The sequence below is a fragment of the Lissotriton helveticus genome, chromosome 3_1 (genome assembly GCF_964261635.1).
Source record: "Lissotriton helveticus chromosome 3_1, aLisHel1.1, whole genome shotgun sequence".
Classification (NCBI taxonomy): domain Eukaryota; kingdom Metazoa; phylum Chordata; class Amphibia; order Caudata; family Salamandridae; genus Lissotriton; species Lissotriton helveticus.
In genome coordinates, this window is record NC_136061.1 from 1,348,794,244 (window position 1) to 1,348,806,253 (window position 12,010).

The window sequence follows — 12,010 nt, forward strand, 5'->3', positions numbered from 1 at the left end:
GACAAGTAACACCTGCGTAAGTAACCTGCATATGGACGCAGACTCGTGAGGGTCATTGCCACTTATTGGACTGAACTATAAGGCATGACAGTCCTCAACCCAAATGCTAAGGTGTAATAGTTATCAGTCCCTACGCGTGATCAATTGAATGTCCAAATCATCGACAATGAACGATATGATGTATGTATAATGGAAAAATGGCAATAAAAATTGTTTTACAAAAAAAATGATGCAAATTAATTAACATAGATATGAATTTTTTTTTGACTTGTTGCCTGTAACATTGCAAGTAAAGAGAGGTGGGAAGCACATTTTCTTCTCTGAAATGAAATGGAATGTAACAGTGTGTCTCTCTAACAAGTAAGCAGTTCCCCAAATGTAATAATATTGTCTGTATTTTTAAAAGCACAGCAAAAGTATGTCCTTGAAGCTCTTTTTTTAGCACAGTAAAGTTTATAATAAAACTTAGGTTGTGGGTGAGGTGCAGTCACAAATATTGTTTAAAGCTGTTTAACATAACAAATTAAAAGCAGAAGAGTCCGAGGTGGAATCGAAATTTGCCTAGCTTGCGTAACGGTAAGTTTCAATTCTATTAAGGACACGGAGGCGAGGATAATGCTTTTCTTCCTTCGCTATTTATTACAGATAGAAAACACAGCAGCCTTAGAAAAGCTTCAATCAATGCTCATATGCAGAAAAAACTCAGAAGTAATCAACTTTCAAACTTTGTAAGTCCAGGATGAACTACATCTCCCATGAGTCCTGTCCTAACATTCACAACGTTAGTCCTTCCATTATGTCCATCAAGGTAGATAGCCAGTCCTTCCTCAATCTTCCTCCTCTTTCTTCGCGCAGGTTACGCACTCTCCTCATTGGTCTTGTTTTGAACCATCATTTCCTAGTGGAAAAAACAACAGCGTAAGTGAAGCACCACAACCCCACTGACTGCACGCAAACGGAGGACATCATCAAGACTGGCATGAAAAACATGTATCAAAAAAGAGATGGAAAACAATTTACTTACTGCCATACGGGCGGGTTCGTAAACGTCAAACTCCTGGGTGGGATAATCCTCGCCTCTGTGTCCTTAATAGAATTGAAACTTACCGTTACGTAAGCTAGGCAAATTTCAATTCTATGTCCGGACCGGAGGCTTCGGATTATGCTAGTTCAAAGCTTACTCACCACCAACTGAGCTAGGTCCACCACCGGTTTAAAATAAAACCTCTTAAACGTGGAGTCTGAGGACCAATCTGCTGCTCGCATTAAATCCTCCAAACGAGCTCCCACCGAGAACGCCTTAGAAGCCATGGCTCCCCTGGCAGAGTGAGCTCCAAAACGCTTAGTATCAATGCCCGCTTCCTGCATGACCCAACGCACCCACCTTGCAATGGTGGGGGAGGAGACTGCTCTGTGTGGTTTTCGCAGGGCAATCAGCAATTGTTGTTCGCACGGAGGGCGGATATCCAAAGTCATGTCCTCATAAGCTTTCAAGCATTGAACGACGCACAACTTGGGAGTGTCCACAAAGGCCGGGTATGAGATAGTTTGTGATGCGGACTTTGTGCGACGTCCCACCGTAAAAGTTACCCCGTCAGGGGAAAAAACTCGAGCAGAAACGTCCAAGGCACAGACATCCGACACACGCCGGCAAGAAACCAAACACAGAAGCATAGCTAACTTAGCTGAAAGTTCTTTTAGGGACAAGTATGCGTTAGACTGCCAGGACAAAAACAGGTTCAAGACTACATTGACGTCCCAAAGGACCGAATACCGGGGTTCCGGAGGTAACGAAAGACGAACACCTCGCAAGAGCCTGCAAACAAAGGGGTGTTCCCCCACCAGGGAACCTTCCACAGGATGGTGACCAGCTGAAATCGCGGAGCGCATAGCGTTAATTGTTCTATAAGCCAGGCCCTTAGTTGCCAATTCAGCTAAAAAATTCAAGATTCGAACAAGTCCTGCGACCACGGGATCCAGGTCCCTTAGACACCAACGCATCCACTTAAGCCAAGCGGATTTGTAGCGCTTCGCCGTGCTATCAGCCCAGGCTTTGGACAGCAGGCCCTCAGCTGATCTCGAAAGGCCCGGGAGCGACCAACGTCTCCGGAAAGCCTCCATGCCATGAGGTGGAGAGAGCCCTGAATGATGAGGGGATGCGGCTCCTGATCCGGATTGAGCAGGAGGTTAGGAAACTAAGGGAGTATGATTGGAAAATCCCAAGAAAGTTCCAGAAGAACCGGAAACCAGACTTGAGACCTCCAGAGCAGTGTAATCAACACCATCTCCACCTCCTGACGGCGAACCTGGGCCGCCGTCCGCACCACCATCGAGAAGGGAGGAAATGCAATCCTGAAGAAAGGCGTCCGTGGCCTCCGTGAGCGAGTCCGGCCTCCAACTGAATAACCGTGGGAGTTGGTGGTCCAACCGGGACGCAAACAAATCCACTGAAAACTGACCCCATCGGGCGTTCAGCCATTGGAAAACCTGGATGTCCAGCATCCACTGACTGGCATCCCTCAGGTGCCTGGAGTGCCAGTCCGCTACCTGATTGGTATGACCCGGTAAGTATTCCGCTGTCACCGATATGTGATGTGAGAGGCAATGGTCCCAGAACTCATTTGCCAAATTAGCCAGAGCTCGTGAGCGTGGGCCTCGCAGGTGGTTGACGTATCGAACTGCAGAGACATTTTCCATCTTTAAGAGAACGCAGGACTTCACTGAATCCTTGGTCCAGCAGCGCACCGCGAAGGACCCTGCCAGAAGCTCCAAACAGTTTATATGCAACTGCTGTTATTCGGATGACCAAGCGCCGCCGGTGGAGAACTCCCCTCAGCGGGCACCCCAACCCGACCTACTGGCGTCGGACTCTATCACAAGGTCCGGGATCGACCCGAAGACTGCCCGACCATTCCATGCGTGATAGCCACCACGACATTTCCTCCTTCACTTCTGCTGAGAGGGGCACCATTTGGTCGTAGTACATACCCCTCCGGAGATGTTGGGCCTTGAGGCGCTGGAGCGCTCTGTAGTGCAACGGCCCCGGGAAAATCGCTTGAATGGAGTACGACAGAAGTCCTACCACCCTGGCCACCTGTCGTAAAGAGGTCCGGTCTCTTGAAACCGTCTGTCGTAACTCGAGGGTAGACTGAGTGAGGCTTCGACGGAGTCTATGACAAAACCCAGAAACGTAGGTTTCTGACACGGAACCAGGACCGACTTGGATCCGTTGACGACAAAACCCAGCCTTTGGAGAAGCAGAACTGCCTGCTGGAGCTGACCGGTCAAGACAACTGGACACTGTGCCATCAGAAGGATTTCGTCCAAGTAGACGATCATCCGAATACCCTACCCCCGCAGGTACTCCACCACCGGGTGCAACACCTTCGTGAAGCACCAAAGGGCAGAGGAAAGACTGCATGGAAGGGCGGTGAACTCGAAACCCTGTCCTTCCAGCAAAACTGAAAGAAACGCCGATGCGGAGGATGGATGGGGACCACCAACTAAGCGTCTTTCAGGTCCAACCTCACCATCCAATCCCATGGAAGGAGCACATCCCGAAGGAGGTGGATCCCCTCCATTTTGAAATGCCGGTAGACCAACCAACTGTTGAACTCCTTGAGGTTGATCACCGGACGCTTGCCTCCATCCGTCTTGTCCACCAGGAAGACATTGCTGAGGAACCCAGCGGGATGGGGCGTTGAGAGACGGATGGCTCCTTTTCGGAGTAACTCCGAGACCTCTCCGTCTATCAAGCGCGCGTCGGACTCGGAAAAAACTATCGGCCGTGGGATAACCTTCTGAACTGCCCGGTCGTAGAACTCTATGTGAAACCCACGCACGGTTTGCAAAACCCAAGCGTCTGCAGTAAGCGACGCCCACTCCTCGTAAAAGGCCGCTAGCAGGCCTCCCATGAGAACCTGGTCCGAAGAAAGGACACTCACCGTTGGGATTGTTGGGTCCAGGATTCTTGCGGTAACCTCGACTGCCGAAGCGCTGCCCTCTCGTGGGGTAAAAGTTGTTTAAGGGTGCTGAGGTCTGGTATTGGCCTCTGCCGGAGCCTTGCCCTCTATTATTGGCATTCTGCCCTTCTCGGCTGGTCGAGCGGCCCCTGCCACGACCCGCCCCTTGGGAAAAACGCTGTTGGAACACACGTTTAATGCTGGACTGCGCCTTATCCAGCGAAGTGAAGGTGGACACAAATTTGCCTAGCTCCTTAATGAAGGGCTCTCCAAAAAGGCCCCCCTGGGCTACCGCCCCCTCTTCCGAAGAAGCCAAGTCTCCTAATTTCGGATCCAGCTTAATAAGCAGTGATCTCCTCCGCTCGGTCGACAGGGCGCAGTTCGCATTCCCTAGGCAAATTATTACCCGCTGCGCCCAGTTCGACAAAACCTCAGGGGAAATAACCGTGCCGTTGGCCTTCGCCTCTTCTGCCATGTCGAGGATCTTCGTGGCGGGCCCAACCGCGTCCAACAATTTATCTTGGCATGACCGCCAATAACGGTCAATGCCCTTGCGCGGGTCCTTCATAAATTTCACCAGGAAGGTGGCCATTTTTGCGTCTAATTCGGGCGCCAGGGCCACCTTACCCTCAGCGTGGGCCTCAGACACTCCCCTCGCAGGAATCCCCTGGCCTCCTTTTCCAAAGGCTTACGCAGGCGACCCGCCACGAACTTCGCCACCGTGCCCCCCCCCGGATCCAGGCGGCAGACCGCGGATGCATAATCTCATCCGGGTCCAACATACCTGAACAGTCACGGGGTAACTCTGCGGCCGAGCTCGAGGGGCGCCAAGACCGGACCGACTCCCCATCGTCATCCGTGTCGGGGGAATCCACCCCCCGAGACGGAGGAGCAGTCTCCGAAATCACCGAGGGCTCAGGGCCCGAAAGTGGCGCAGAGGGGACAGTAGTCGCCTTGGCTAAAAAAGTGTCTCTGAGACGCTCCAAGGCGCCACCCCTTGCCCCCCTTCCGATGCCCCCTCCCTGCAGGACTTCTTCGGGGCGGGAGGACCCTCACCTGAGGGGCCCGGGAGACCAGCAGGAGCTCCCATATGGGCCTGCGCAAGCTTTGCACACTTTTCAACAATGCGCGCTGAAAGGCGGTCCTCCATGGGAGCCACCACTTGAGTCACGCAGCGATAGATAGAGCTGTCAACGGCCTGATAAAACTCCTCATCTTGTAAGTAGGAGTGGGGCTCCTCCTCAAAGTAATCATCTTGCTCCATGGCTGTTAGGTTAGGAACTGAGCTTCCCCCAAACACTGTGCCTTAAGTCTTACCCCCACAGAGGGTGTCAGGAATTAGAGATATGGGCAGGCGATCAGGCTGCAATAACGTTTTGGGCCAAACAAACTGGCAGGTAGGGCTGCACTAACCCCCAACGCGCTGACCCTCCACACTGGGACCGGGCCTGTCCACCCCCAATGTGCGTTTAACCACACAAGCAAAGAGGTGGAATCTCGCCTATTGGCGTTCACCGCTGTCTCCGCCGCCAAATACAGACCCCGAAGGGCGTAGAAATGGTAATTGAGGCCAAATACGGACCTGGAGCACCCGGCGTAGCAAGGGTGGAGAGGGCAAAGCTCCGTTGCAGGCTGTCTCCTCAGCGCGGCTCCCCAGAGTGAAGGAGAGCGCGCCGAGGAGCCAGCGAGACGTTCGAGCGCCCCCTGGTGGGTGTTCTAATTACCGCACCGCAGTCCGGACAAGAGCCGCGAAAGGAGCGAAAAACGCTCCCGCGACTGAGAGCTCTGTAAGGAAAGAAATCATACAATTAAGCACAACAGAGCCCAATATACTCCCGTCACGCTCATAGACGGCAATAATATCCCAATAACCCATAAGAAAACGATAACCATAAAAACACTTACCTGACTGCTGCGTGAGCAGCGAAGAAAGAGGAGGAAGATTGAGGAAGGACTGGCTATCTACCTTGATGGACATAATGGAAGGACTAACATTGTGAAAGTTAGGACAGGACTCATGGGAGTTGTAGTTCATCCTGGACTTACAAAGTTTGAAAGTTGATTACTTCTGAGTTTTTTCTGCATATGAGCATTGATTGAAGCTTTTCTAAGGCTGCTGTGTTTTGTATCTGTAATAAATAGCGAAGGAAGAAAAACATAATCTGAAGCCTCCGGTCCTGACATAGAATTAAGGTAAATTTAAAGGTGAATGTAAATGTTACCCTCTTGGTCGCGTTTTGGACACCCAAAAGCTAAAATAAATGCAGGGTAATATTTGCACACATCCTGTTTATCTTGCAGCCACAACTATTGCTTAAATCTGTCTAATAAAAGTATTGAAAGGCAGCATTGTTTAAGTGGAATAAAACATAGGTTGTCGTTGACATGCAGTCACAAATGCTGTTTATGGCTGTCTAACTTAAATGAAAGGCAGCATTGTCCGAGGTAGAATGAAGGTACATAAATACGTCCTCGTAATACGTAAAAGGAGGGGGGGCTGGATTAGCTAATTTTTACCACAATCACAAGAAGTCGTGGTGCTGCTGGGACTTGATTGGGGTTCCCCAAGCTTTAAATACCACAGCTCTGCACATAACAGAACACACTGCTATGTGGGGTCTCATTATTTGCAGATTAGTGGCCTTTGAAGGTGGGCAACTTGTAAAGGTCCTGTAAAAAAGATTAATGAGATATTTCCCCCTAATACTGCAAGTGATAAGAGCATTAGAGGCACATATTCTTATCTCAAAGGAAATGGGATGCACAGAGTGTATGTATAACAGGCAAGCAATCTCAATAATGTGAAATTTGTGCTTGAGCTAAGAATAAACAAACGCTCACGTGCAAGGTCCCCTCATAGTCACACCTAAGAAACGTAATCTAAGGCAAAACACAGCAAGTATGTGGCCGAGAGGCAGTTGCAAATAGTGGTGCAAGATAAATAAGCAAGGGTGGGGGCACGGCAATGGGAGGGTGAGTAAACAAGCAAGCACAGACAAGGGGATGGACCAGATGCACTCTGTCGAGTGGCTCAACAAAGAGAAAAAAACAGGTCTCAAAAGTGCAAGCAGTGAAAGGACATAGGTACTTGGGCCAAGCTCTAGGGGAGGGTCAAATGCAGGAAGAGAGAAGTGTCGACCACAGAGCTAACAAGCAAGAAGCAAGGAATCGAGAGTGGCTTCAAAGCCCACCAATTGTATTTAATGGGAGGTCTCCAAGCCCACCACAAGTAAACAAAATATCTTGAAGAGACAGACCTTGCACTGTCTAAGAAAGACCTAAAAATGATCCTTCAAAGGAAGCCACCATTGCCCAAGCGTCGCTCTTCGCAGTTATCTCACAAATAGCCCTGGCATCTAGTGGGATTTGACCCCCCAGGGGCAGAACAGATAATGCCGACCAAAACCTCTGTGCATCGAGACAGTCTTCAGACACGACTCTGTTGCTTCTCTCCCGACTGCTGTGTTTAATTAAACCAACTTGTTCCTATTTTGCCAAACGCCTCTTTTCGTTTAATTTTTTCAAGGTAAATTCAGATCCAAGCAACCCCTGATATGCTTGGACCAACTCTTTTTAAATCATGATATCTTATGGGATCATAACATTCATATCACTTAAAGTACTGTACACCCTAGTGTGCTCATGCTCACTCCTTTCTCCTTGCTCAGAAGTTGGTGCTTTTGTAAATATCCTTATTTTCTAACTGACCCCTTGAACATGTCAGTATACTTGGTAGAACGTGTTCCTATCGAAAATAAGTTTTCAGAGGGCAGGTCCTGGCATTTGGAATGTTTATTTGAAAATCTTTTAAAAGTTGCAAAATATGAGTATATTTTCTAAATATCTATTGTCAGGGCTCAAAAAATCCAAAAAATGGTACTAGTCCTGCAGGACTAGTACCTTAAAAAATGTCCTCGACCTAACTGCAACCTACTTGACCTCCGTCTCTGAAAGCGGAGCAAATGTGACAAGATAACAAGATTTAAAGGTATCTTTATTGCTCATTAACTTTGTGAGCAATAAAAATGCCTTTAAATCTTGTTATCTTGTCACATTTGTTCCGTTTTCACAAACAGAGGACAAAAGTTGTTTGTTTTCCTACTCGCCAGAAAGGGCGAGTAAGACCTAAAAACAGCTCACCTTGTTAAATTTAGCTTGACTATGTGAGCGGTCGAGTGGAATTTTCGAGCCCTGATTGTGAAAGGGTAAATGATGTGAATGTACTTGTAGAGCATCCAGTCATTTCAGCTAGAAGGATTCAGGTTGCGTCTTACAAAGGGTTGACCAACCTCTGGTTTGAACTGTAAATGAAATATTTTAGATTAAGCTTGCAGCTTAATCCTAGTAATATATTCCAGTTATTTGTTCAGAACATTCTAGAATACATCATCGAGTCAATAATGAAGCAAAAGTCTTACTTTTGTCATTTACAGAGCTCTACGGAATGACTGTCAGATGCTGCTATTCTCTGCAACATTTGAGGACTCTGTATGGCAGTTTGCTGAAAGAATCATCCCAGATCCCAACATCATTAAACTACACAAAGAAGAGCTCACACTGAGGAACATAAGACAATTCTATGACCCCTGTGAATTTAAAGAGCAAAAATATAAAGCACTGAGCAATATATACGGGAGCATCACAATTGCTCAGGCAATAATCTTCTGTCAGGTACAGTTTAAACCCTCTAATTTCTCTATCACTCCAGTAGTTTTTGATCTAGTTTCTTCACATGCCCCTCCTTTTTGGGACCTAAGGATCAAAGACTGTAATTACAGTTTTTACTCTTGCCTGTCTTTTCTGCTTTCAACTATTTGAAGTATATGTAATGCTTTAAACACGATGAAAAAGAGCAGACATAAAATGTCACAAGCAACTAGCAGTTCTGGGTGTGGACTAAGAAGAATTGGGTATGGTCTAAGCAGCATAGAAAGTAAGGTACATTGCAATAAGTGTAGTGGCTTTAACTAAGGGAGTGTCCTAACACAGGGACAAGTGTTGTATCTCAGAAAAATTCCCATAATCCTTTTATACAAAAGGTGCAGCTGAAGTAAGCAGTAAGCAAAGTAGCAAGTTATTTAACATATGCTATTGGTTAGTGAGCAAATAATTACAAGATTTGGCAAGCCATTGCAGAATACATTTTTTTAAATAAATCTTCTTGATGAGGTGTAAACTTGCTTCCAGAGCTGAGACAGTTGCCTTGGGTGTAAGGAGGTGTTCTGTTCCTGTAACAGAATTGCCATCTGGGCTGTGCTGGGAACTTAATTAACTTCAAATAAGCCTACCCTGTCACAGACAGATGTAGCTAATACCTGGGCCTGCCCTATCCTTTATCCCTCTAGTTAGCCAGGCACCAATCCAATCCTAGTACTAGAGGATCTGCCCACAGAACCAGTTACGAGTTACCACACACTGGAGGGTTGCTTATTTCCCTGGCCACACTTTTAGGGTGGAACTGGGAGATCTCCACAGGGTAAGAACTGCTGCAATTGTGGGCAGGGTTACACCTGGGAACCTAGTCCCTATTGGTTAGGAAGGGGCAAGTAGTCACCCCCATCCACAGGCTACTGCCAGACATAAATGTGGCACCCCTGGGCACCTTCCTCAGAATACTACTGGGCCTTTAGAAGACAGAAGGAGGACAGCACCTGCTATTGTGACATGTGAGGAGACCTGAGAGGCTGGACCTGCTCCCACTTGTACCAAGGACAAAGAAGTGGATTCAAGGGTCAGTTAGCCTGGTGTTTGAGCTACAGGGACACAAAACCTGCAAGAAGCTCACTTTCCAGGAAGAGCCCAGCTGACCAATTTCAACAAGACCTACCCTTGATCCTGCTGGAGGATTCTTTTGGAATGAGTCTTGACTTCCAAGTGCTAGTCCACTGGTCTGAACTCTTGGCTGGTCTCAGAGTGTCCTCCAATTGCTTAACTCTACAAAGTTTTTTGAGGGAGAACTATAGGGAGACCAGGACAAACCTGCCCAGCCGATCCAAGGAGGATACATCATCGCTGGGCCTGACTCACCATAGCTTCCACCAAGTGCTTCTCTCAAGAAAGGAATCTATTGACACTGAGCCCTCTTTGATTCCCAACCGCAGCTTCATCAGTGGCACAGTTTCAGGAAAACCCCATCTACATTGGAGATTTGCAGGGCAACAAAACTGAACTTCTCCCGCAGGAGCTTTTCCCACTTAAACCAAGTTTCAACGAGGCTCCAACTCAACGTTGATGGCCCTTCTTCTCGGTCTACTTTCATTGAAGCAAACACAAGAAGATGATGGCCGGAGCGTTGAAACCTTTCAGACACTCACCCCCACTCACAGCTCTGGGTTGAATCCACCTTCGTTCTTTAGCTCACTTCACCATCCCAGTTCAGACACAGCTATATGCAAATCAGTCTTGACCCTGTGCCTCAGGTGAACAGTCCAGCCCCAACTGCCAAGCCATGTCTTCCCTGGACTGGAGATAAGCATCCTGGGACCGGTTTTGGGGGAACACCCCTCATCACCCAGGCTAGCTTGAATCCAGTGGCAAAGTGAGCACTGGGGTGGCATAGTGAGCAAATGAACAATGGGGTTAACCCAGATCTATTGACCTGGGGTGAATGTTTGATTTTTCTGCATTCTGTCTAACATTGGTGTGTCTTTTACTTTCATTGAAGGCTGTGTTGTTGAAAACGGAAGGTATCTTTTCCGCCCAGACAGACCTGGTCCTTGTATCCGACCTGCTCACCATTGCAGGCTGCCTAGAAACATACCCTTGACCCTGTCAAATGCTACCAGATGACCACAGTTTGCACTTAACGCTTTGTTGCACGATTTTTATTTCAAACTTTCATAATTTATACCTCCAGTGCCTCTTGTTGGATTTTTGTTGTTTTGGTGTCACTATTTTCATTGTGTTTCTTGTGTTTTTTTAAAACTTTTTAACTGTTTTGGTACATCTAAATGCATTAAATATTTCCTTAAGTTAAGCCTGTCTGCTCTGTTCCATAGCTACTATGGTTTGAGCTTAGGTTCAAATTACTTAAACCTTTCTTGGACCTAACAAGAATAATGAAATATTACTTGGGGCCGACTACCATTCACCCCAACTAATAATCATCTTTCTTACAGGGGGATACTTAATGCAGGTGAAATAGTGTATGGGGAGGGTAGAATTTGTAAATCAATCAGATAAGATTTGTAAAGTACTTATTGTCACCTCTGAGGGTATCCCGCGCTGGAGGTTGTGCCTGCTGGGTGGTGTTAGTTGAACAGCCAGGTTTTCAGACCTTTCCTGAAATCTTGTAGTGTGGGGAGGTCCGAGGGTGGAGTGGAAGGCTGATTCAGGTCTTTGCGGCCTTGAAGGAGAAGGAGTGCCGCCTGCCCTGCTTCAGTGGAAATGGGTGTTTGGGCGAGGGTGGTGGAGCACAGTCGTCTGTGGGATTGATGTAGGCTGGTCCTTGATTGTGCAGGGCCCTGTGGGCTTGGGTTAGTAGTTTGAACTGGCACCTTTTGTGAACAGGGAGCCAGTGAAAATTTCTGAGGTGGGCTCAACTCAGACGGTCGAGGATGAGCGTGGCTGATGAGTTCTGAATGTTCTGGAGTCTCTTTAGAAGCAGTGAGATGATGCCCACGTAGACTGTGTTGTTGTAGTTGTGGCAGGTGATGAGCCCTCGGGTGACGATGTATCTAGTGCTGGTGGGGAGCCACTTGAATATTTTCCGGGGCATGACTGGCATGAGGAAGCAAACTGAGGATACTGTTTATATCTGTTTTTTCAAGGTGAGTTTTCTGTTGAGTAAGATACCTAGGTTCCTGGCGTGTTCAGTGTGTGTCGGTGCATGTCCCAGTTTGCAGGCCATGAGGAGTTGTCCAACGGCGAGGAGTACCTCCGTTTTGTTGGTGTTGAGTTTCACAGTTATTTTGCATCCAGCTGGTGACACCGGCAATGCATGGGTGGAGTGTTGTCAGGGTACCGTATTATACAATCCAAAGGTGAAACAGCAACCCGAACATATACACCTCAGTGTGCATGTGGCACACATCCCCCAAAGCTACAAT

The 12,010-nt window shown here is 47.8% G+C and overlaps 1 protein-coding gene across 3 annotated transcripts in view; it reads left to right on the top strand.

Moving 5' to 3' along the window:
• Positions 1-12,010, top strand: part of LOC144824974 (ATP-dependent RNA helicase DDX25-like) — a 2,510,053-nt gene that overhangs the window by 1,797,343 nt on the left and 700,700 nt on the right. For all 3 annotated transcript variants that reach the window (XR_013609216.1, XM_078683906.1, XM_078683905.1), the window contains exon 9: positions 8,396-8,633. Coding sequence is in view for 2 of the 3 variants with exons in the window: in XM_078683906.1 (XP_078540032.1) it covers positions 8,396-8,633 (238 nt within the window). In the remaining variant the exon portion in view is untranslated. The remainder of the gene's footprint in view (positions 1-8,395; positions 8,634-12,010) is intronic.